This window comes from Colossoma macropomum, unplaced genomic scaffold (assembly GCF_904425465.1).
Source record: "Colossoma macropomum unplaced genomic scaffold, Colossoma_macropomum, whole genome shotgun sequence".
Classification (NCBI taxonomy): domain Eukaryota; kingdom Metazoa; phylum Chordata; class Actinopteri; order Characiformes; family Serrasalmidae; genus Colossoma; species Colossoma macropomum.
Window position 1 is genome coordinate 33,122,044 of NW_023494789.1, and position 26,159 is coordinate 33,148,202.

Consider the following 26,159-nt stretch of genomic DNA (forward strand, 5'->3'; position numbering starts at 1 on the left):
TAAATGGATTCCAATACTTTCAAAGGTAAAACTTTATCATACAACTATCATAAAATAATGTCTCAGACATCGAGCAGCATATATCTAACTACTTCATGTAACGACTTTCTGTGAGGGAGCTTTTAGAGGTGGACGTCTGGTTCCTCTCACCACCACTCAGAACGATTCTGACTATGTAAGTTTCTCTAGAACAGAGTGTTTCACACCAAACCACTCTGAATGGCTTTGTTTACATCTCAACCATTCAATTATGTAGGATTTTTAAAAATTCGGTAGAGTTCCCCTTTAAGTAGCTAAATGTAACTGAGTAAAGCCAACTAGCTGCTCGCGCTGGTGTTGTGCTTAACTAAGCGTACAGAAACTGCACACGGCCTACATGTTGGTTCATATACTTTTCTGAGGGTGCACATTTTCAGGTGAGCACTAAAGAGCTGGTTACCTCTTAATAAATGTAATACCGTGTAGTGAAGAGTGAGGTTGTGGGGGTTTTCCTTCAGTCACGGTGCTGAGCTGTGGAACAGAAGGAGGTGCTACAGTGTAGCCTAGCATGAAACAACTGCCTTTTCTCCTCCTCTTTGGCCACCGAGGGGTTAAACCTCTGAGCAAACAGCTGAAGAAAGAGCTACACAGACACGAGGCTGTTTGAGACCATCAACCTACAGCCCGGCTCGAGAGTTAGAAGCTGTGAGCTACACGTACCGTTTCACAGGAATGAGCTCAAAGCTGTGCCGGACCGGCTCGTCCATTCGATGTGAGTGGCTTGTTCTCGCCGTCAGCTCCAGCCGGCTCTGGACACAATGACGGAGAGTACGGTGGTCAAAGAGACTGGACTTCGAGTGGAGACGATCCAGTGTGTGTCCCGGACTAGTGCACGTTTCCCGGAGATGTCCCCGGTGAAATAACCAAATAAGCTCTGCAGGTGGCCGAGGCCCAAGAGCAGCTCTGTCCCATGTCTTCAGTGAGTGTCCGCCAGGGAAAGAGGGCAAGATGAGAAAAGCCAAAATCAGTCGGATGGTTCTTGCCATGTGTTTGGGTTCCTTTGTCATGGTCATATTCTATTTCCAAAGTAATTTGAAAACAGGTGAGTTTTCAGTGTTTCTACAAGTGTTCTGTTCTATTCTATTCTATTCTATTCTATTCTATTCTATCCTGTCTCATGTAGGCTTATGAGGGTCACTTACACTTTAAAAATGGTTCCTCAAGGCTTCTTTAGTAAAGGAAATGGCTCTATTTAGAACAATGAGTTCGATATAGAAACATTTATGCTTATGGTTCTTTGCATAGTGAAGTGGTTCTTCAGATAGATGGGGAATATGCTGTAGATGGATGGTCCTTTATAGAACCTATTTGAAATGGGTCCTATATAGCACCAAAAAGGTTCTTTTTTTGTATCAATGTCAAGCTTGTAACAGTAAAAGAACCCTTTTTGATTCTATATAGAACCCTTTTCTCAAAAGGTTTCTATATAGAACCATCTACAGCACATTCTCCATCAATCTGCAAAACTCTTTCATGATTCAAGAACGCTTTTTAATCAATACATGGAACCATTTTCTTTACTAAGGAGCCCTCAAATAACCATCTTTTGTAAATGTATAGGTTTAAACATGGAGAAAAGAGCCCAGCGGCCTCCTCCTGTTCCTTGAGATCCTGAATGGTTTTGATGATGCCACACACTGAGAAAAAAACCTGTATCTTTCAGGGTACAAATGCTGTCACTGCAGCGGTACCTTACGTATAACGTATATGTACCACATTCCACTGTAGTTATATTTTTAAGTTACATTGACTTCAAACAACCTGGTTTTACTCCAGGCTTTTTATTTAATTCCCTCTACTTAAATAAGCTAAGAAAGTACAAATTTGACCCTTACCTCTGGGGAAGTGAATGGAGCGTACCTTTAAAACTCATTTAAGGTACTCAGTTGGACCCTACGGACCATGTTGAAGCTTTCTTAGGTTACATTTACATTGTACTTTGGGGCACTAAAATTTACTTGAACAATTTGATTAAGATTATGATGGAGACAGTTATTTGGTGTTATTCAGTGTCATGACATAATATTGGGAAATGTAGCAAAAGTGTAACACTATGATTTGTGGCTGAAGAAGACATTTTCACAATACAATACATGTATCATGGTATATTTAGTTTTGTTTAGGTTTGTGAACAAGTTGGAACTGACAAAATGCACCAAAAATGACATCCTATTTGTAGCTTATGGACTTGCGCTGTTAGAAAAAGGGTAGTGTCAGGGTAAATTTTAGTCCCCCAGGGTACAATGTAAATGCATCCTCAAATGTACACTTTGGTCTTTTAAGGTCCAACTGTAAACCATAAATGAGTTTTAAAGGTACACAGTATTGAGTTTCCCAGAGGAATGGGGCAAACCTGAGCCTTTTTATAACTTTATAACTTTGCTTCAAGTAGAAGAACAAAATAAAACGCTGGGAGTCAAGATGGGGTGTGGGGAGTAATAACTGCTACAGAATATGGTAGATATTTTCCCTAAAGCTATTGAAGACTTACCTTGAGAGTACCATCACAGTGACACAGTGTACCCTGAAAGGTAATTTTTTTCTGACAGCGTGACATACATTGGTTGTTGTTTTTGTTTACAGGGTGTCTATAATTGGTCTAAATCTGTCTTTTTGATGATGCATGCACTTGATCAAAAGTACTCAAAGATGCCCACAGAAAAGCCTTTTTTGTAATAACAGTAACATATTGCCTGCTGCTATCTCTACAGCCTTTAAAATGTATATCTGTAATGGCTATAGTCTACATTTTGTAAGAAAAAGACATACTTATCTCATGGACTTTAAACCTGTGTTGTGTTGGCCAGATTCTCTGCCTTTCACTTCCATGCATTGCCATTCTTAGGGTTAGCAACTGTATAGCAAAGTAATACAAATAAGAGAGTGGGACAACAAAAGAGCAGGCTACTGTGGGATCATTCATGGCAAATTATCTTGCTTGAGTGATGCATCATTGGGATAAGTTGGATGTGTTGTTTAGGCTCCTGTTTTCCCCATTTTCAGCAGTTTGAACAAAACTAGGACAACTCAGAGGAGCAGTTCTCATGTAGAAACTGCTGAGGGTGGAGCTCTTTTTAATTAGCCTGGAGCTACTTTTGCTCTGGCATATGTGCTAAGCTCTGCGAGACTGAGGGCTTTGAGCTAACTAACAATTTACCCATTACACCCATTACTCTCTGGCATGTAGTTCTTCTGTTTCTGAACGCGGACTGGTTTGTCTGAGTGCTGGCTTTGCTCTCTCTCCCGCACTCCCTCCCTCCCTCCTGCTGTCAGATCCATCTCATACAATGAGAGCTTTCAAACATGAGGGTAAAAAAAAATCTGATTTGCACTTGCCAAGAGTGCAGGTATGCTATGTTTTTGCACATAGAAACAGTCAGAAGGCATAACTAATGAGCATGTCTCTAAGTGATGACTCACTGTCAGATCCTATTCAGGAAACCTGCCTTGGGTGAGATTGATTGCCCTAATACTTAAACATTATCTTGTCTGCTCTGAGTGAGATTTTGCACAGTAAGAAGTAAGCATAGAAGCCAGTGCAAACCTTTAACTTTAACATTAGGAAACAAAAACAGCAGATAATACTAGATAAAAAGACTTGATACACTATGAATGAAATTTGTGATAAATACTTAGATTAATGAAAATGTGCTTTTTTAATATATAGATCAGGACAGGGGTTCTCTTTGCTTTTCTTTGCTTTTATGCAATTCATTGTAGGGACTGCCAGACAGATGGATAGAGAGATAAGCAAATAGGTACGCAATTACCTACGCTGAATACGCAGCTCACCTCTAGGCACCTCATGATTTGATTTGAATACAATATAACATGATGCGATTATAAAACATTTATCGATGCAACTCAATTAACCCCTAAAAAAGCCATTACACACTTCTATAACCTAAAATAGCTCCACTAGTTTGCTTTGAAGTCCCTGTAGTTACTGAATCATAAGCTTTTGTATGAAATAAACCTGGATTGTTAAGGGGTTAATGATGATTATGACCGGTTTGTGACTGCAAACAAGTGTAAGATCCTGCATTTTCCCCTCTCTAAGCCATACAGTGCCACTGTGTCCTACTTTATGTCTCTGGTGTGCATGGGTTTATTTTACAGTAGGAGAAACGCAAAGCCTGCATAAAAACTCATTTATGCCAGTTTGTAAATCGATTCAAAATCTATGAAGAGAGAATCCTGATACCCTGAAGAATTATTTTTCCCACCCTTATAGCAGATCAGTTTAATTAGTATGTTGTCAAATCAAGTGTTAAAAGGGGATCCTGCTAATTTTTCAAAAATTATAATTAAATCGCTAAGATGTAAACAAAGTCATTCCGAGTGGTTTGATGTGAAATGCTCCGTTCTAGAGAAACTTACCAAGTCATAATTGTTCACATTGTTGGTGATAGGAACCAGACATCTGGAGAGTTTAACTCCCCTAAAATCTCCTTCACGTGAAGTTATAACATGAAACTGAGACATTATTTTACAGTGGTTTTGAGGTAAAACTTTTGACAAATGTATTTTTATATATATTAATGACAGAAAGATACATGCAGGGCATTGTAAGGCAAAATAGTCCCCAAGAAAACCACTATTTCACCATTAACATTTACATATAAAAACTCAATACATTTAGGTTCAATGGTCATTACAGACAGTAAACAAAATGGCTATATTGGTAAACTTTGCCACCCCTAGTTCCCATCAGCACCCCTGTAAAGAGTCAGCAGTTTTTCTACAATTAACCATTTCACACCAAAACAATCTGAATGACTTTCTTTACATCTTAACCATTCATTTATTCAGAAATTACAAAATCAGTAGAATTCCCCTTTAATAAAGTACCTTATAGCACAGTTCCTTAGCATGTGCTAAACTTCTGATGCATCTGGCAATGAACCAGTCATGGTAGCAAAACCACAAGTGCCAGTCACTTGCTTTCATGAATCTATCCTGCTGTTTTTGCAAAGCTCATACTGTGACAGAAGAGTGGCTTTGGCACAGCAGAAACAGTCAGTGAATTTCCTCTGTCCTCACTCTAACCCTCGACAATGAGACTAATCCATCCATGTGCTGTGTCATTACCACAGCCAGGGATCAAGATCAAGATAATGCCACTGCGCTCCCTAAACTTCATGCTACATGAACCGGGGAACGGAGCTTGGGCCGTCCCTGCACTTGGGTAGGCTTGTTTTAGCTGCCTTGTCCCAGGAGGACAAGGAATATGAAGAACATTGTTGTGGTGATGGACCACACGGGACCAGTACACATCCCAGGATGCAGTCTGTGGTCTCTGAGACAGCCAGTGCCATATTTTTGGAAAGGAAAGTAAATAGCTATCCATTGTAGAAGCAAAATGTGCATAAGCTTGCCTACGTGGCACTGGCTTGTTTTTTGGACTGTCATGGGTACCCTGTAATTATGAGATATATATATATATATATATATATATATATATATATATATATATATATATATGTGTATGTGTATGTGTATGTGTATGTGTGTGTGTGTGTGTGTGTGTGTGTGTCATTCCAAAGTTTTGAATCAGTGTTTTCAATAATATAAACCAGTTTGGTTGCAGATAAATATGTAAAAGGATTCTAATTTGAAAGTCCTGTGCAACTTCATGTTTCAAATAACTAATAGGAAGCTAGGAAACTGCTAAAAAAGAAAAAGAAGTTGTGATATAATTAAAAGAATATTCAGAATGTCTTGTATTTCATAAGGGCTGATCAGATCTAAAGGTAGAAATCTGCACAAAAAATTAAGTAACAATAATTACAGTATATTATTTATAATTTAAAGGGGAATCCCACCAATTAAATTATTAAGATGTAAGCAAAGTCATACATAGTGGTTTGATGTAAAATGCTCTCTTTTAGAGAAATTCACAGAGTCAGGATTGACGTCCAAAGAGTTTAATGCTTCTAAAAGCCCCCTCACAGAAAGTGATTAATCATCTTGACCTCTGGTTCCTGTCACCACCACTAGAAAGAAATCTGAATCAGTAAGTTTGAATTTCTGAATGACTTTGTTTTAGTCTCAACGGTTGAATTATGCAGGTATTTTGACACATTGGTTGGATTCCTCTTGCATTACTTGTTGTTAAATAAAGCATTTCTTTCCCTTCTTATGTCTAGTTTATAACATTTAGATCTAATATACTGTTAATATATGATTAATAAGTGATTCCAAACTTTTGAATGGTAATGTATCATTAACCTCCGTATCCTAGAACAGTGTTTGTGAGTGTCTTCTAACTCTGAGCTCTTCTCTAGAAATTGCGCTTAGCTTACTGTTGTGGTCAACTTGGCCTACTGATTGAGCACATCTTCATGGCACTGTGACTAGCTGAGGCTGGAATGCAGCAGGGCTGGAAAGGAGGGACTGATTTATGAAAGGGAGTGGAGTGATGGGCATAATGAACTGGAGTCCAGCACAGGTGCTGCACTCTCCGACACCCTCTGTTCGAACCTGCCTGAAGAGCCTGAGGTCTTTAAGGACGTCTGTTTCCTCTACAGGGGATTTGGTTGGGAAAGATAAGAGCAGAGATTTATTGGGGAGATGTCAAAGCTGACCTGACAGCAGTCACAGGCTATCACTTAATCTTGATCTGCAGCAGTTTCTCCATAGTACAGTAAAGTGAAGTACATCAATCTGTCCAAGGCTCTTCCCGAACGCATGCCATTTAGTTTATTTATACTTCTGCCTGTACGTGATCTGAAATTACAACACGCATGAGGGAGAAGAGGAACATTTTCATACAGCATTTTTCTTTGAGTTTACTTGATTCACATGTGTACGTTGGTTGCACATGAACAGAATACATAGCATGAGCACAGTCATTGTCTTTTAGTTTACATCTTTTGGCAATAATTGTGTTATTGTCCCATTTTTTTCAGAGGGGCTTTTGGTTAAGTTGAACTAAGACAGTTGGATGAGTCTGTCCTCTTTGATAAGGTTTACTAAACATACATATAATGATTTCTCCACCTGCTGTTTATTATTTATAGTACAAGCACAGAGGCCAGGCTTAGAGAGAGCTTTACATAATTGTACCATGAAGCTTCCCAGCTGAACCCTGTTGCAGCATGACTTGCCTTTCTAGTCTCTATCTGTCTCCAAATTGGGGCTCACTATGGCAGAGAGTGCTATTATGTAGAGTCTAATACAAGGCAAAATGACACTGGGAGAAAGTCACATGGCAATATAGGTCTTTGCAACAAATATTAAAAAATTAAAAGGAGAGAGGTTTATTTAGATAAATGTTTTATCTAGATAAATGTTTTTTTTTTCTCATTTGTAAAGCACTTTGAATGACAGCAGTGTTTGAAAGGTGCCATATAAATAAACTTGCCTTGCCTTGCCTAGACTAGACTAGACTAGACTAGCCTAGCCTAGCCTAAACTAATCTAATCTAATCTAATCTGAACTGAACTAAACTAAACTAAACTAAAAAGCACTCGGACAAAGAAAAGGGTGCATTTAGATGGAGAATTAAGACGGCAGTTCAATATTCTGAACAAAAATTATAGACCACCCTTCTTCCACTTGCAAAAGAGGGAAAAACAGGCATTTCCAAAACTAGATTTTAAAAACCTGGCAGAGCACCAAAACTGAAAAGATCAAGCTAAACTTTTGCTTCAGATTTGAAAATATCCACAGATGTTTCTGTCTATCCTTCCAATGTCAAAACCCATTTCTCTGGGTCTGAAAGGATGTGTAGAGTTCAGACCTCAACATCATTGAATGTGTTTGGGGTTACTTGGATTATAAGAAGCAGAAAATGGAACCAGTCTAAGACTGAACTTTGGAGGTGTGGAAAAATATCCCTGCAGATTTCTTTGAAAAACTGAAAAGCAATGAAGCTGAAAAAACAGCAAGAGATGTACACACTAAATACTGGAAAAAAAAATATTCATTCAGATATTTTCATTCCAAAATGTTGTTCATCAGTTTGGGACAATTTTGGATATAGTATGCTTTTGAAAAGAATAACAGCTGATGTATAATTTACAACAAATTTTTATTTCTCCAATGAAGGAACTATTAATCATAATTCTGCATTGATATTTCTTGCGTGTGTAAAGCCCACTTCCAACAACATATATCATTAAAAAAGAAAACTCATTATAATGCATTCTAGTAATGCATTTTGGAATGAAATATGTTTTCTTTTTTTTCCTGGCACTGATAAATGAAAACATAATGCCAGTTTTGATGAAGGGAGGCCTTTTGCCCCATACAGTTTTAAAGGACATAGATGACCTTTAATGCTATGAAAAAAACATTGGCCTCTATTATTTTGATTTGAAATGACAGATTTCTGCAGTATCAGTACTGCAAAGCCTAACGTCACGATAATGATATGTGATCTTTTTTTTTCTTTTTCTTTTTCTTTTTTTTTGTGCATTGTAGCGCTTCAGCTGTGTTGGCAAATCTCATTCAGTGTGGGTAAATCATGGTGACATTTCTTATGGACTGAATTATCTGGAAGTTCACCAGTAACGTCACACACATGTGGCTCTTCTGTGCCTCTGTTCCTTACAGCTGCTCTCAATTGACCAAACATTGATTGACTGAACATTTAGCCAAATGCGTTTGTACCTGTGGTAATGGAACACATGTTAGCCAGGAGCTCAGACCAACATGCTGCACACAGCAAAAGAATCCAGACTTTCATGGGTCTGTTTTTGAATGTTAAGATGGGTCATGCTGACCTCCCTGGAACGTGCCGATTTTACTGGAGTACCTGATTGTGGCCAGGCTGTTTACGTCAAACAGTCTGAACTGCTGCTGCAAACCTGAGCTGTAACTGATATTTGATTCAGAGCCAAAGCCTACATGTCCTAAGGAACAGAGGTTAAACATGCTATTTAATTTTGAATTGAACAACAGTAAAATTTGTGACCAGGCAGTCGGCTGAAATCGGATTGTTTTCATCGTTTGGTGAAAGCAAATACATGTAAATAAAAGAAAGCATTTATTTAAAAACACATTTATTGAGATACATCAACAAATTCTAACTTCTGACTAGAATACCTTTAGAGTAATGTTTGTTTATCTGGGCTAAGATGTTTCTGTTGTCAGTTGGGAGCTACTAAATCTTAACAGCAAAGAAACAAGATTGCTAATTAAAAAATTAGCTAATTTGGCTACTGTGTTTGTATTTTAACAGAACAAAAAAGATTGTTCATCACAATCATTTATATGGCAATTAATCGTCAAATAAAATTTCATTACTGAGAGAGGCCTACTACGCACAATGTCATTAGAATAGCTGTCTTCCAGACATCATGGTGCTATGAAAACAAAAAACAGCTTATGCATATCACAGAGAGGCCTCACAGAGATAAAAACCAAAGGAATATATGTTATTGTCTCAAAAAAGAAATGATGCTTTGATACAGTATAATGGCTATGATTCCATGCATTGATTGCATGCAATGTGGTGATTAACACACTGAACAGAATAGATGGTTGCTAAAAGGTTATTTTACTTTACAAAAATTATCTTTCTTAATTACAATTTTCAGTAACGCTGTATTTTTACAATACACTTCAGATGCTTTTTAGATACCTTTAACGGTCACCCTGGCGCTAACACTAAAACTGGTTCAACTAAATTACTAGATGGTTTGTTAACAATTTGAACATCTGTAGAGACCCAATTTTAATCTGTGGTAACAGATTTACTTCTGAATGCCCTAAAACTTTATAGGCTGATTTTCATGGACATGACTAAAGCTCAGTACTGAACTAAACTGCATTGCCAGTGATGATTCAGCACTGAAAAGTCTTTTCAGTCTAGGCTTAGCTGTAATCAGAGTCTGGGAAACCAGCCCTAAATGCCTCAAGCATTCAAAATTAGTAGGAAATAAAAAACGTTTTTTGGCTCCTCTTCTGCTTTGCTGGAGGTAACCACTAAGACTAAAGCAACTTCCTGAAGAAGCCAAACTTCTTTTCAGTTAGAAAGCTGAAAGGAGGACTAGAGGCCTATGGTGTAAAGAGCAGCCCTCAGCTAGCTGTGCCCTTCCCTCCCTAAGGGTCTCTATACAGAGCGCCCTTCATAGCAGCTACAGGGACCCGCATTATCCTCTCTGAACTCCAGAGAGAGAGAAGTGTGGATAGAAAGAGGAAAGAGAGGGGGTATGTTATAGCTTTAATTCTAGAGAAACTGAATCCAGAATGCCATCTCTGAATACAGGGTTCAGTGAATAAGCAGGGGGTCTGGTGGACATGAGATTAAAAAACAAATAAAAAAAACTAAAAAACATCCTGTAGTAAAAAAAAACAACATTTCCAGATGCAGAGGAGGAGGGATATTTCAGTCAAGGCCAAACGCTCAAGGAAAATTTCCCCACCTGGGAAATAATGCAGCAGTTAGCTCACACGCGTGCGCATACACAGTGCTGCTATTCAGCCTCACAGGCTCGGGTTTGTCCTGTATGTTTGTTCCTTTGCAGCAGTGCTGGATAACTGCTTAGTCAGGGAATTTATAGATAGCACGGACACTACCTGGGTCTGGTGTTGAAGAGAGAGACAGAGAGAGCGGGAAAGAGACATGGGTATTTCTCCAGCTCTTTCCAAAGTTGAAATGGAGCTGCACACAAATGCTAAAGAAATACTTTAGCCATGCTGAGATACTGACCTCCCAATAGGATCCATTAGATGTTGTGAATTAGGGATGCAATGGTACAGTGGGCCCACACTGCTATGTTTTTGGGCCATGGTAACAGTGGTTTCGGTATCTTTATATTTAAGAAAAAAAATCATCACACTTTAACCAATGAGCTCTTTATGCCTATAAAGTAATACAACATTCCATTCAGAAGAATGGCAGCATGACTGACTAGGCCTGGTTTCTGTTTCTACTGTATGAAATCAAGGTGATCTTTATTTTTAATAACTAAAGAGAGCTACATAGGGTGTCTGCATCAGTTCGTTTTCAGTTTCTCTCCATGATGTTTTATAGAGTTTGGGAATTACTTTGCTGGTGAAGTGTGTGTGGGAGGGGACATTGTAAAGGCCACCACACACCGGCAGGAAGCAGGGAAAGCCGATACAAGCCAGGCTCAAGTTAATTTTTATACTCTACTCATATAAAATGAGTGAAACAAAGCACTTGGCATCTGTATACTACCCATTTACCTGTTTTCAAGCTCAAAGATATGAGCTAAAAAGGCTTGTTTTTTTTACATAGAAGACTGGCTGCCGGAGTTGTCGAGCACCGCTGCACATTGACTAGGAGTGCTGGCGGCAGTGTGTAGACCTCCAGTAAAATTGCACATATCTCCTAAGCCGCTTATCCTTCTGGGTCACGGGGGGAGCTGGAGACTATCCCAGCAGTCATTATGTGGAAGGCAGGATACACCCTGGAGAGGTCACCAGTCCATCACAGGGCCCTGTAAAATCAAAAGTTTTGAATTTTTAGACGCTTTTGGTCTGGTGTGTGTGGTGGCCTTAACTTCCTTTTGTCTCGCTAGCACTCACCTCTGTCACATTGGAACTGAGGGATTATTTGTTTTTAGCTCCTCCTCTCTTCTCCAGCTGGTATTTGCATAAAGAGGGCTGATAGGCTCCAGGGAAATTCTGACAGGCTCCACAGATGTTCTGTGGATCTGAATGTACAACATGTGTGTAGCCTGCAGAGCAGTAAGCAAATTATGGAAATTATTGGAAAATAACAGGCATATGGCAATACTGCGGTTCATGTGTGTATTGAACCGTAGGGGGCATACCAAACAGTTTGATGAAATACCATGTACTGTTGCATCCCTATTGTGAATACACATAGTGGCCCTACAAGAGAGATGGGCTACATTTATTACTGGTAACTTGTTCAATTTACTTAGTTACATGTAATCAAGAAAACATTAATTTGTACTTTCATGAGTATCTTCAAAAGACTTTTACTTCTACTCAAGTATATTTGTGAGAAAAAGCAATCTACATTATACTCAGTTACATTTGACTCCTTCACATTATGTTATGTTGTAGGCAGCGTCTGTACTGCATTGTGATTGGTCACATCTCTCTCTTGTTCTTTTCATTCTGTGACTCAGATTCGTCTTGTAGTAGCGGCCCATTTGTTGTTGAATGTAAAACTCATGAAGGTGGATTATTCTGCTTTTGACATTCTGACCCACAGTAGGCTAATATCCACAGGAGTAATGCATAATGTATGATACAGTGTACGCTGGGGGTGTAACAGTACACACATTTTCAGGTTGGATAAATTTTTTTTGATTCTGAGGTCAAGATTCTGTTTTCAATATTTTATGTATTAAAAATATCTTGTTTCCTCTAAAGGATCTGAGAGTTAAAATCATCTTAACTGCCAGAGGGAGTGTTCACCGTGTTGCTCGCTCTAACAGCTCTTCATGCTAAAATATTTTTTGGAAACCCAGCCTAGATTATTTTGGTCCAGATAAATTAAATTTCTTCACTAGAACTTTTTAATGCCCCCTGCTCTGCCCACAAATTAAATAAACCCCAAAAACCCATAGAATTTATAGACTCCTATTAAAAAAAGCCCAGTCTTTCAAGTCTATGTGTGTATGTCATTAGAATAAGCTCAGTCCCTCCCCACCGACTTGACTCTGATAGGATGCACCCAGATGTATAATTTTAGTGATTCACACTAGTTTCTATGAAAGATGGAAAATGGGTGTTCCTTGGAAGAGAACTTGAGTTGAATCGGCACTACATTTAGATACATCGTTTCAAGTTCAGTTTTTTTATACAGCAATGAAGTTGTTACACCTTTACACTGCACGCTTAATATCTCCTCTTTCTCTTGTACCAGCTATGTTGTGTGCTTTTGTGGAGTGGAAAGTGTTCTGCTCTTGGTTTGTGTTTGGCTTAAAAAACAATCTAAGGTTTGGTCTTGTGAACCTTAGGGTGCAGTATATTATGTCAGACCGCTTATTGACCAAGACCCATTTCAGTATGTCATGTCAATGATGTATTATCATCATGTTCTATTGTCAAAGAAGAACTAAGCCTTTGTGTGTGATTGTTTTTGTGCAAGTGCTTTTCTGTGTAGGTTGAGGATGCTTTCTGAGTAGGTTGAGGATGTGGAGCACTGACTTGGTCTATGGAATTTAGACGTTAAGCAGAGGCGATGGGGCTCTGAACACGGGCTATGAATTTTGTTTCTAAAAAGAAAGTAGGAGTAGAAAAAGGTTTGAGAAACCGATGCATTAAATCTTACAAGTTGAACTTGTATCTCTCTCTCTCTCTCTCTCTCTCTCTCTCTCTCTCTCTCTCTCTCTCAGACCAGTACTGGTATGGAGAGTGTGAGTAGGTTCACTGTTCACAGACAGCAGTGTACTGCTCCGTGCCAAGTCTCACTGGAGCGTGGAGTCTCACACACACACAGTCAAAGAGAAAACACCCTTTCTCTCCACTTACCTCACTCTGATATTCTCCCAGGCTCTTTCATTCTGTCTCTCACACATAAATTGCGGCAAGTTACTACTTGTTTTGTTAACAAGATGAAATGAGTCATGTCACACCAGCTGACATAGGGTCTGGCAGGTCACGTTTTACATGAATTACCATAACAAAGTTCCAAAACTCTGCCTTAAAAGTCCCTTAAAACCTTTAAAAGTCATCAAATTCATCTGGATTACAAATGACCCAGATCCAGTCCAGTATTTTTGTTGCAAACCAGTATGCCTTTAAAATCAATTCAAACTAGAACTTGGTAAAACCACATTTTGATGCAGTAACTGATCTGGACTTGGTCATTGTAGAACATTGACCCTGTTGTTGTTCAGCCACTTTGGCCTTGTGCTTGGGATCACTGTCCTCCTGAAAGTTGAAGTTTCTCCCAAGCTTAATTCTTCAGCAGACTGAACCAGGTTGTCATGTAGTATATCCCTGTATTTCGTATCATCCATGTGTCCTTGAATTTTAACAAGGTACACCCACACATGATGATTCTGCCACCCCCTTATTTCACTGTTGGAATGGTGTTTTTTGAGGAATGAGTGGTGTTAAGTTTGTGCCACACAGAGCATTTTGAATTTTGGCCAAACAGCTCCATTTTCATCTCGTCTGACCACAAAACCTTATCCCACAATTTAGCTGGGTCCAGACTTGCTTTGATGTGTTTTTTCTTCAGTAATGGCTACTTTCTAGCCGCCCTCCAATATAGGCCAATGGTATGCAGAGCTCTTGATGTTGTTGACTGGTGTGTCTTCACTCCAGTCTCAGCCATTGAGTTCCTTCAGAGTAATTGCTGGACAGTCTGTGGCTTCTCTCTGAAGTCCCGTTCTTGTTCTGTTGCTGGGTTTTGAGGGACAGCCTTGTCTAGGCAGTGCCTGGGTCATGCGATACAGCTTCCACTTCCACGCTGTTGATCCAACAGTGCTCACTGGGATATCCAAACACTTGGATATTACTTTTCGTATCTTTCTTAAGTTGCATGTCTACAACTTTATCTCTAATTTCTTTTGGTCTCATTTTCACAGCTTTCCTTCAGATTCACAGTCTGACCAATATTAATTGAATTAAGGAGTCTTTTTTCCAGAAAAGGTCAGTTGTAAGATGGCTATGTCCTCGTTTTGGCAGTATCTTTCATCTGAGTAAACTTATGCAAACAGCATTTTTTGAGTTAGTAATTTTTACATAATTTCTATGTCTGAATTGCAGTCAGATCCTGACTCCAATGTTTCAACATCTAATGTAAAGCCTTCCCAGAAGAACAGAGGCTGTTACTGCAGCAGGGGGGGACAAACCCCATAATAATTCATTTGTTTTCAGAAAAAAGTTGGACAAGCAGGTTTCTACAAACTTTTGGACAGTGCAGTGTACATGGACTATTAGTTTCTAAGCTCAGTTAGTACATATCAGCACAGTAATGTGGTTGTCCTGGTGTACACTTCTTTAACCATCTGTCTGTTTTCACACCTTAAGTGGGTGCCTGGCACAAGAGCAGCTCTGATAAGCTTAACTGCTTAAGAAAAGGTATGTAATTATAGCAAAGGGTTTTTTTTAAAGGTGTTATAAGTATTGCCACTTAGAGAGATTTACTGAGATTGATTAAGATAAGACAAATTAAGAAGCCCCGTTCATGTTTATTAGGGATAGGTAGAACTAACAGTTGCTGTCTTATTTATTTATTTATTTAATTAATTTTATATGTATTTATTTATTTATTTGCATAGTTTAACTGCTTAAAATCCCAGGTGTATTACGTACTAAGACTTAGTAACTACAGAGACTTCAATGCAAACCGGTGGAGCTATTATAGGATTATTTTTTAAAACTTTTAAAATTTGAGGGGTTAGGTCAATGACGATGTTGTTTTATTTAAACAAATATTGCTGTCACTCTACACTTTCTAGGCTACTAGAATTGAGAAATCTTAGACATGCCGTGTTTGACCCTGAAGCAGTGCTGCAATCTTCTCCAGTCTCAGTTTCTTGTCCAAACAGAATTCAGAAATTCTGCCAAGGACAAGAGCTACAGATAGAAAATGTGTATGGGACATTTGTGGTGTTACTGTTTGCTTTCATTTGATGAGCTTTTTTTGAACATTTATCCCTTAGTGGTTTAGAGCTATTACTGTTGCTTTGCTATGCTTTTAAATGTAACTATATAATGACATTTACTTAGTTACATAATTAATTTATCACATTTACATTCAGGTCATGTCTGCACTTCTGACATTTTTTTTCTGTTTGTTGTGATGTCAAACAATGACAAACAAGACTATGGGCCTCATTTATCAAAGACTTTTAAGGAGGAATATCTCCTTAATAGGATGATAATGGTGAATTAGGCACCATATGGGCAACAATAAAAAAACAAATTCAAATCATAATAAAATATTTTCTCTTCTACTTACTGATGCAAATGTGACATCAATCGAATGTTTGAATTCTGCAGTTTTGAATTGTTTCATTGAGGTAGGAGAGAGAAGTATTTAAATGTAAAATTACATTCAGGGCTGGGACCACTTTTCATTTTGTTGATAATTGATAACTGCCATGACATCTATACGTTGAGTTTCTTTTTTTTCTTTCCCATTTGTTTACATGAGCATTCAGCACGATGATTCATGATATAAAACTCTACTCCTGGTTTTACTTCATTTGCACATGCAGCAATGAGTTGTTGTGCCACACTGGCACACTGCTGCACGCGGAAAACGCCATCAGAAAGTGTTTTTCATTCTAAATTTTAGGTTAATGCTGTAAGGGCCTTTTTAATTACTCTTGCAGGAAGAAGACTAGGAAGAAGAAATGTATTTATTAAGCAGTAACGTCAATTAAGTTATCATTTTTCTTTCAGCCAATGGGACTCAAAGACACAGAAACTGGGCAACAGCGCATTCTGCTGAATAAGTTTATCACTAACTCCCAGGTCCTGAAGCTCTGCAGCAGTGCCGTATGGGTGGTGGAGTGCGGAGAATTTAAACGAGCAAACAAACCACAGGAGCAACCATAAGCTTTGACATGAAAGATGCCATTGGTGTTAGTTTATGAACAGATGTTCAGTTAAGCACAGAAAGGGAAAAACAACACCAAAAAATGGAATTTAGAGGAAAATAACGAAGGGCTGTGGTGTTACCTTTTTAGGTGACAGCGCTGATGTTGCCCAAAAATACAGTAGAAACACAGAGAAACATGTTTTATGATTTAAAAACAGCAGAGGGACACTGGTAGGTTTTCCTTTTGGATGAGCAACATTGGCTGCCTCTTCCTCTGCCACTTCACCATCTTAAATGAGCTTTGGCCCAGAGAAGGCCTCTCAGGGCTGCTGTTTTTATATTCAATCATGTTAACTAATTAACCACCGGGTGTCTCTTTTTTAGCATTACACAACTTTACCAACCTAATGTTGCCCCCATCCCAACTTTTTTGAAACATGTTGCTAGCATCAAATTCAAAATGAGCATATGATTTTCAAAACATACAAAATTTTGCAGTTTCAAAATTTTGTATGTTGTCTTGGTACTATTTTTATTTAAATATAGGGTTTAAATTTTTTGCTCATCATTGCATGATGGTTTTATTTACTTTTCTTTTTATTAACATTTTATTTACATACAGCATCCCAACTTTTTTGGAAACAGGGTTGTATTTTCATTGTCTCTGGACCTAGCTAACATTAGCTAGAGTAGTTAGCCTGGTTAGTGATACAATTTTGATTTTCAAAATTGTTTTTCCAGTTACAATGAGTTTGTTGTCACCAGTGATAACTGTTGCTTCTAAGAGTTCAGAGGCTACATTTAACAGCACTCTTCTGTTGTTTTAAACAGCTTGACGGAACACAGCTAGATTTAATCAGCAGGTGCTGGAGGACATCCTAGCGTCTAAAACATTCAGCTGGAGTAGAGTCCATAGGAGTTCTGGCCTGAGTGTGGTGGATACAGGGCCAGTGCAGAGCAAACACAAGAATACATTTCCTCAGGACACACTCCATCAAAATTCAAGCAGCCCTCTCTCTGCTGGAAACCTCTACTTGTAAGCATGCAGTACCAGGCCAACAGACAAAGACTGGCTGGTATAGAAGGAATGTAGGCAGCGTTTTATTAGTTTTGTAAAAGAGAGAGAAGGAACTGAATGGCAGATTCAGAGTGAGGGATCAGTTAAAGCTTTCACACACCATCTCAGAATAGAGGTGTTTAAGGATTAGGATTTTACACTGTTGAATATATGTATAACCTATGAGGAGCCTGATCCTAGGTCATCACTGGGCTTCAGCTGGACCTCTGTATGAATATGGACCCTATGTTCCTTACCCATCTATCCACACTTTTTCATTCTGCCTTAATGGACTCTTAAAGACAGTAGAAAAAACCTGAAGGATTATAGGCAGATATTTACAAGGCAATGAAAGCTCTGAATGATCACTTTGATTACAGACATTTTGTATGTAGTTTTGAACATGCTGAACGATGGCTATTAACAGGTGCCTATAAGTAAGTCTTACATAGTAACTCCTGCTTTCCTCACCTTGGAGGATTACTGTGATTATTAATTAATTAATTAATTAATTATTATTAAACACTGGGCATACAAATCAATCTTTTAGTCTATGGGCATACGCAGTGTACACACAGGTATCTGTTGTAGCCTGCTGCTGACCAATACAAATCCAGCTGCCTACATGTCAAATCATGTAGATACTGTACAATTTGGTCATCTATACATTCAGCCTAAGTGAGAGGGCATTCTGTCTGAATGTCTCACAGCCAAACAAGGTTTGTCAAGAGCTCTTAAAGAAGATCCTGAATTTGAGAAATAGGACTCCACACTGTTGTATGTACATGATAGAATTACAATTCTACTCTAAAAGCACTGTTAAGGCTGGGAAGGGAGAAGCTTTTAACCACTTATTTAAACACATGAATGCCTCTCATGCATTTATTCCTCCTGTGTAGAAAGTCCTGCTGAACCCCTATAGGATATTTGAAGATAGAGGGTGCAGCCTGATCCTGAAACTTCAGCCCATCTGCTTTTCATAAACCTTCATTTGGAAAAAGAGAACATTGTTAAATCTGGAACAGGGTACAGACGAACGCTCTGGGAATTGTAGCTGTTAGCTACAAAGAAAGTGTTGTACGGTATTGAACTGACATTCAACACTGCAGCCCAACTGTCACGACCCAATGGCTGATCCCTGGCAGAACAATCAAAACTGAGGGCTTACAAAGACAAGCAGCCAGAAAGAGACAGCAAAAGAAGTGGAAGCTTCTTGGCCACTGAGATGATGAGTCACCAATCTTGTTTAAAAAAATTCTAGTTTACTATTCTTTACTGCCTGGTACCAATTAAAGTCCAGCTGTAAACTGACTGCAGCTGTAAACAAAAGTTTTGTCTCAATGCACACAGCTGTATTTGTGACTACCAAACAACAAATGGGCACCGAAACTTCTACTTCGCTCTCTTCAGTGTCAAGGTGTTATGAAGTACTTGTCCATCTAAAACCAAAACAGTCCACTGAGCAGCAGACACAGGTAGACAGTGAGAGACAGAGTTTGTGGTCAACCTGTGGTAGGCTCACATACAGCACGCAAACCTAGACATTCAGTGTTTCAATATTTGTGAGCCATTTCAACTTCATGGATGCTGGCTATCGAGTGAGGATGAGTTTGCTTGTGTGTTTCAGTCTTTTCATTTCTACTGTAGCTTTCCATGCTTCCACTGTCTGGTCTAGTTTGTCATTAAGTCTGTGCTGTGCCACTAAGTGTTGTTAATTTATAACATTTGTATTTTTCTGTGCTCTATTCAGCATCTCCTCAGGGCAATGGGCAGGCTAGAGGTTCCAGGAAGTCTGTCAGGAGCCCACTCCAAACCCTCTATGCTGCTGACTCTGTGAGTAGCTGTCACTCAACACACCCACCTGATGTAACACTGAATCAGCTGCTACACAGAGCTGAGATTAATCCAACAGTCATAAAACAAAACCCCTAAATCTACTGCAGATAATTTTGGACTTTTTGGTCATCACATTGTCTGGGTTAAAACTCGCAATGACCTGAAAATTAATTGAATAACAAAGACATGTAACATATTCTTTAGCATGAGAATAATGTTTTATATATATGTTGTAAAAATGATTTTATTAAGAGAACTAGTGAAAAGTATGAAAACTAGAAGATAATTAACAGAGAATAAAACCACAAATAAATATGTGAGGCTAAAATGTATTATTTAAGACTAAAACCTAGATTAAATTAAAATAATAATGATAATAATAATAATAATAATTTCATTAGTGATTTAATTTTATATATATACACACACAAACACACACACACACACACACACAAGTTTTTCAAAGACAAAAAACAAAGAAGAACTACTGAAAATCATACAACATGCAGATGACGTGAATATTGCAGAAGCAGTATTACATTGCATTTGGAAAGTGATTGTAGACCATACAGCTCTGTGCTCACGTTTCTGCATTGAACACTGCTATATAATGATATGCATGACTTGTTCATGTTTATTAAATTAATCTTATCGAGTGTGGATCTAACAAGAAGTTAGGAGTCTAACTTCCTTCTTTAATGTAGTCCTGTGCTAGTTTTCACTCAAAAGAGAGGAAAGAATTGTCAATAATGCTTAGTCTAGAGAGTCTCTGACATTGTTTATTAACAAGTAATTACTTACACTGAAAAATTCATCATGGTGGGTGATTACAATTAATCACAGTTTTGTTAATCCATATTTTCAAATAAGTGGTGCGACAGAGCTCAGTTTAAAATAAAACCTATATTAACAAATCCTTGATTAGTGCTAAACTCACCATAAGAGTTTCTGCTGTTTATTTGAGTTCAAGAAGTGTGACTATTTGTGACTGTATTGAGAACTGACAATAATGTCCGTCAGTATAGCAACATTTCAGTAAAAGAATTGGAGTATACAATCAAAATATAAAAAATAGACATAAAATGATATTGCTGGATATTATTGATCTGCATTTTTAGCTCCTTAATACTGGTATCCAACACCAAAATTTTCATTTCAGTCAGGCCCTAATAATAAGTAAAAAGACCTTCAGCTAGTTGGATCTAACAAGAGCAATGGAACTTCTTCCTTTTGTACACATTTAAAAAAGATGGTTCCTCAAGAGTTCTTTAGTAAAGACAGTGGTTCTATTTAAAACCATGAGTTCTATATAGAATCATTTCATGCTTAAAGGGTTCTTTGCATGGTGAAGTGGTCCTTCAGATTGTCAAGCTTGTAACAATAGAAGATCTGTTTTTGCTGCTATTTGGTGCTGTATAGAACCATATACAACACATTCTCCATCAGTCTGAAGAACCATTTCACCATGCAGAAAACCATTTAAGCATGAAGCATTGGTTCTATATAGAACTCATGGTTCTAAATAAAACTATTGCCTTTACTATAGAATTCTTGAAGAATCAGCTTTTTTTTTAAGAGTGTTCAAATGCTCTTCTCTCTCAAGTCGACATATAATGTAAATTTAATGTAATTTCATTAAGGCTAAGATTGTAAAACTCAATCATTTTAAACTTGTAAGGGAAAAGCTCTGGCAGTACTTTCGATTTTGTGAGAATTTACCTCATTCCTAACACTGGGAGAACATGAGCTCAGTGCCTGGCCCCCCTCCTCATCTCTCTGCTTCTGTATCTGTAGGCCTGTGTGAGAGAAGCTGTGCTGGGCTCCCAGCTTTTTTGGTAATAACTAATAAACATCTTTTACCAGCGTCATCATCTGCACCTTCAGACCAGACAGCACATGTGGGACACGTGTTTTCCACTCGTCCACATTTTTAACCAGTATTCACACACAGAATGAACCATTCTTTTAACTTTGAGTCCACTCTGCTGAGAAACTTAGAACAGTTTTTGTGTTAAAGTGTGGATGTGTACAAGGATCCTAGAAAAAGAACATGCGTAAGCAGTGTGTTCTAAGTACCCAGTGAGAGAGAAGAGTCAGCTACACGCCCAACCTGTTTTGACTTAAACCCTCCGGCTCAAGGGAAAACCACAAACTCCATAAGACAAAACATGTCTCAGGGCTAATGACAGACTGCAGTGGTTTTCACTTTGTTGCTGTTATTCCATATAATTTGTGGACAGCCCCACCACTGAGAGGTATAACAGGGTAAGATGGGCTTATTACTAATATAGGAACACCACCGGCAATCAAGGCTGTCGCCACACGACACAGTTTAGCTTACCAAATGCTTTCAGTTTACTGCAACACAGATGGCCGGACAGAGATCAAAGGCTCAGTATCATTTTCCTGTCTCTATTCAGGACAGACAGGTAAATAACAGCTCACGGTGTATAACTGGCATTGAGGAAAACATGTCTGACTCAGTGGGTAAATGGAAAACTACTCAGCGCTGGACTATATTAGAACGTATGAACACCAAGTGCTCCGCTGTGGTGAGGGATTGCAGCTACAGAGCCAGAAAACGTGTTTTAAACTCGTTGTTCATTTCATGGATACAAATAAATCAGCCCTTAAAAGCGTTCCATGCGCTATAATTATCAACCTGAATACTAAAGTCTTGCTATTGAAGATGCCCAGCTGAATTCCGTCCATTAGGAAAGACCTCCAGTGAATGATTTAACTTCAGTGCTAAAGTAATGAAGTAGTCCTCATTTGAGGACATCACATTTTAGCTTACTTGTGACCTACATTCTATCAACTTAGCCCTCCTATTATCTTTGGGGTCAGTTTTACCCCATTCAGTGTTTAATGTCTCTAAATAAATACTTGACTCCACTGCTTTTGCTTCACATTTAATGACTTTTCCTAATTTAAGGGGGACAACTGGGTAAACATAAAACTAACATGATATTTTTTCCAATGTCGTGTACACATTTTGTACATATCAGTTTTCTTTGGGATCAGTTTGACCCCAGGCTGTTTTAGTTGTATAAGCATAAAAAATACCAACATTTTACACACATTTGTTTTATTTGTTTTGGATGATATTGAGGTCACTATAACATGCACTTTTATAATCTTCAGAAAGCTTCCCTCACTTTAGAGCCCTGACCTTACAAAGCCATACCTGTACTATTGCGAGACCACTGATAGCTCACACAACATGGGGGGAGAGCAAAACATATTTCCTTGAGGTTTAAATGCTGGGTTTAAATTGACCCCAAGGATAAAAGATGTTAGTAATTTTGAGGTTAACAGGAGGGTTAAAACTGATTTCCTTGAATAAGAACAGAATGTGCTGCATTGTATAACGTGCTAAAACATTTAAAAAAGATGTCACCCATCTCAGTAAACTTGTTTTATACCAGAAGTGCATACAGAAATCGACATTGTGGTTTTTGTTTTGATCTTTAAATTTATTTACATTTATCAAAGTTTGTAGTTTGGCATGATGCATTAATATGATGCTTTCATGATATTTACAAGCTAACATTTCATCTAACATGGCAAAACATTGTTAACTCAGTATGGGATAGATTTTCTCTTTGTAAAAAATGCAGACAACATTTTACAAAAAGAAGAGTCAATATTGTTCCACTCAGCACTGATGACTTCAACCTGTTGAACATTGCCAAGCTAGTTTTTGTTTAATGTGAGACCAAATATTCTCTATAGAGTTTAAATCTGGACTCTGACCAGGAAAAAAGCATCTGTAAAATCTATTATATTTTGGTTTTATTACTCATGCAAGGACAGTGAAACAATGTTACTGTAAGGCATAGGCATAATAACAGCCTAGCAAACAAATAGTAGCCTATTTGAATCTCACTTCACACTCACTATTCAGCCTGTGTCTGTTTGAATTCAGATTACTTTGCACAACATTTTTACAGCATCATGCATGTTCCGTAATTCTGAAATGTGATGTGTTTCTGTGAACACAACTGTTCACACATCTCAGGATTTTGCACTTTTAGACCAGTTAGAGATCTGCAGACATGGTAACACTGTCACATTATTTGTATTTTGTAGGCTGTAGTATTTTGTGGGATGTAGTGAAATATGAACAGGCTACGTTATACAGAATAGATGCATTGTAATTGTAAGCTTTATCTAAAGAAAACAACTTGCAACTTATTTTATACCGGTGGCAGTTAATTGCTTTTTATTTTCAAGTCATATTACGATGTTCCAGGAAGTAGTTTGTACACATAATTTGACAAATTACTTCCTGTTTAAGGATGTTGTTCATTTGACATAGTTAGCAGGTGCTACAAGTCACAAATAGCAAGAGAAATTAAAATGCGCTGAACGAGGCTCTGTTCTCAGGAGGCCAGAGCCAGAACTTATGCAGCATTTCAAAAGCTCTGCTAAAGTAATGGGAGCAGGAGCGAAGCCAGTTTCTGATGCCGTGAATGAAGCACATGCAGGCAGTGTTGGCTCACTGTTAGTGCAGGAGATTGGCTTTAACTCAGTGTGGCTTTAACTCAGTTTGGTGCTGTTTTAAGAAAACATTGTCAATATAGGTTTTTAAATATACAATAAAACAATGACCACAGAGCAAAAGGATTTTTAGTCTCTTTATTATTATTATTATTATTATTATTCTCACCAACAGGTGAAATTCAGGTCAGGGACATCAGCACTACCCAACCACTAGAGAAGCTAGAAATGAATCTTTATACACTGTATATCTGAAAGTTTGTAGACACCCAACCTTTTTACAACATCCAGGTTATTAATAGGGAATTTGTTCCCCCTTTACACCAGATCCCATGTGTCAAACACAACCCTATCCGGCCCGCGAAAGTATTTTCATTTTCTACTAACAATAGCTTGTTTCACAATGCACTGCACTACAGTCCCCAGCATTCACTGCAACATAATGTGTGCTCCTACCCCAACAGCAATCTGTGGGACAGCGGTTACACCTCAATTCTACAGTTTTACACAGCTCCACACCAGTCATATCACCAAACAACTAACTGCAGTTCAGCCAATATAAACACCTAACCTCAGCTCAGATTCAATGAAGCAGAGAGAGCAAAGAAAGGACGCCAGGTGTCTAGTTCAAGCAATAGGTAGGTTTAAAAGACTGAGCTCCTGGGGACAGTTAAATTTTGAATATTTCAAGTATCCATATATTATTTCAAGGTTTACTACAAGCACCAATTTTTTTACTGTTGATGTTTTTGCATATTTTGAATGAACAATAGTCAGTTCGGTTTATAGCAAACCGTTAATTAAAAATGAAATAAAACATAGATGTTCTCTGGCCCACGGATTTGTTGAGATTTTTTAATATGGCCCTTTTGGTAGTTGAGTTGAGACACAACTGCACTAGATGTAGGAACACTGCTGTGAGGACTTGAATGCAGCCACAAGAGCATTGGTGAGGTCAGGTTCTGATGATGGATGATTAGTTCTGGATCACAAATGCCACTCCAACTCATCCCAGAGGTACTCGATGGAGGTGTAACTCTCTCTCACTCTCTTTCAGATGGACCCATCTCCCCTGCACCTGATGCACCAGGCCAGGCGCGAGCTCCTGCATGACGCCTGCCGCTCGCACACGCGCAAGCGTCGCGTGCTGATCCCGGACGACCTCAAACACGTGATCGTGGACGACCACCACGGTCTGCTCTACTGCTACGTGCCCAAAGTAGCGTGCACCAATTGGAAGCGCGTACTGCTGGTTCTCACGGGCGAGTCGGGGGACCTGCACGACCCTCTGCAAATCCCGGCCAACGAGGCGCACGCGCCTGGCCGCCTGCGTGCGCTCTCGGAGTACTCTGCGCCGGAGATAAACCGGCGCCTGCGCGCCTACCTCAAGTTCCTGTTCGTGCGCGAGCCCTTCGAGCGGCTGGTGTCGGCCTACCGCAACAAGTTCACGCGCAGCTACAACACGGCCTTCCACCGGCGGTACGGCACGCGCATCATCCGGAAGCACCGGCCCGAGCCGCGGCCCGAAGCGCTCGAGCGCGGCGATGACGTGTCCTTCGCCGAGTTCGTGAGATACCTCGTGGACCCAAGCACGCGGCGCGAGGAGCCCTTCAACGAACACTGGGAGCGCGCGCACGCACTCTGTCACCCGTGCCTCATCGGCTACGACGTGGTGGGCAAGTACGAGACGCTGCACGAGGACGCCGCCTATGTGCTGCGGCTGGCGGGCGTTGACGATCACGTGACGTTCCCTAGCACGGCCGGGAGCGCGCGCACCACGGGGGACATGGCCGCAGACTTCTTCAAGAGCATCAGCCCGGAGTTCCAGAAGAAGCTGTACGATCTGTACAGTATGGACTTCCTACTGTTCAACTACTCCACACCTGCATACCTGCAGCTCACCTGAGGCCTGGCGCCTTTCACTGACTCGCTTCACGAGGCACGAAAACCTAGTTTAGACTTAATGGTTTGATGGCACAAGTTCATTTTGCTTCTGGAGAAACTGTCTCCTCCACTGGGTTTTAAGTTATAAGGGGCTGTTTTGTACTGTTTAAACCTGTTATTAGACACTATTTTGGTGGACATTGTGCTAATTTTGCTTCTCAAGAAAACATTTGCTTTTCAAAAATTTCAGGAATGCATGATTCAGTCATGTTAACAGGATCATCAGAGAGGTCTGATGTGAATTTTAGAAAAACTTACACACTCAAATTTCTTCACAGTGGTAACGATGGGAACCAGGAGTCACAATGTCTCCAGTGCAAATATAGC

General features: G+C 39.1%; 1 protein-coding gene across 1 annotated transcript; it reads left to right on the top strand.

The window, feature by feature from the left end:
* Window positions 1-363: 363 nt before the first annotated feature.
* On the top strand, window positions 364-26,159 carry LOC118808391 (carbohydrate sulfotransferase 11-like). The gene is made up of 3 exons (XM_036571024.1): window positions 364-1,081; window positions 19,300-19,382; window positions 24,946-26,159. The coding sequence occupies exons 1-3, from the start codon at window positions 988-990 to the stop codon at window positions 25,792-25,794; spliced, it is 1,026 nt and encodes a 341-aa protein (XP_036426917.1). The 5' UTR covers window positions 364-987; the 3' UTR covers window positions 25,795-26,159.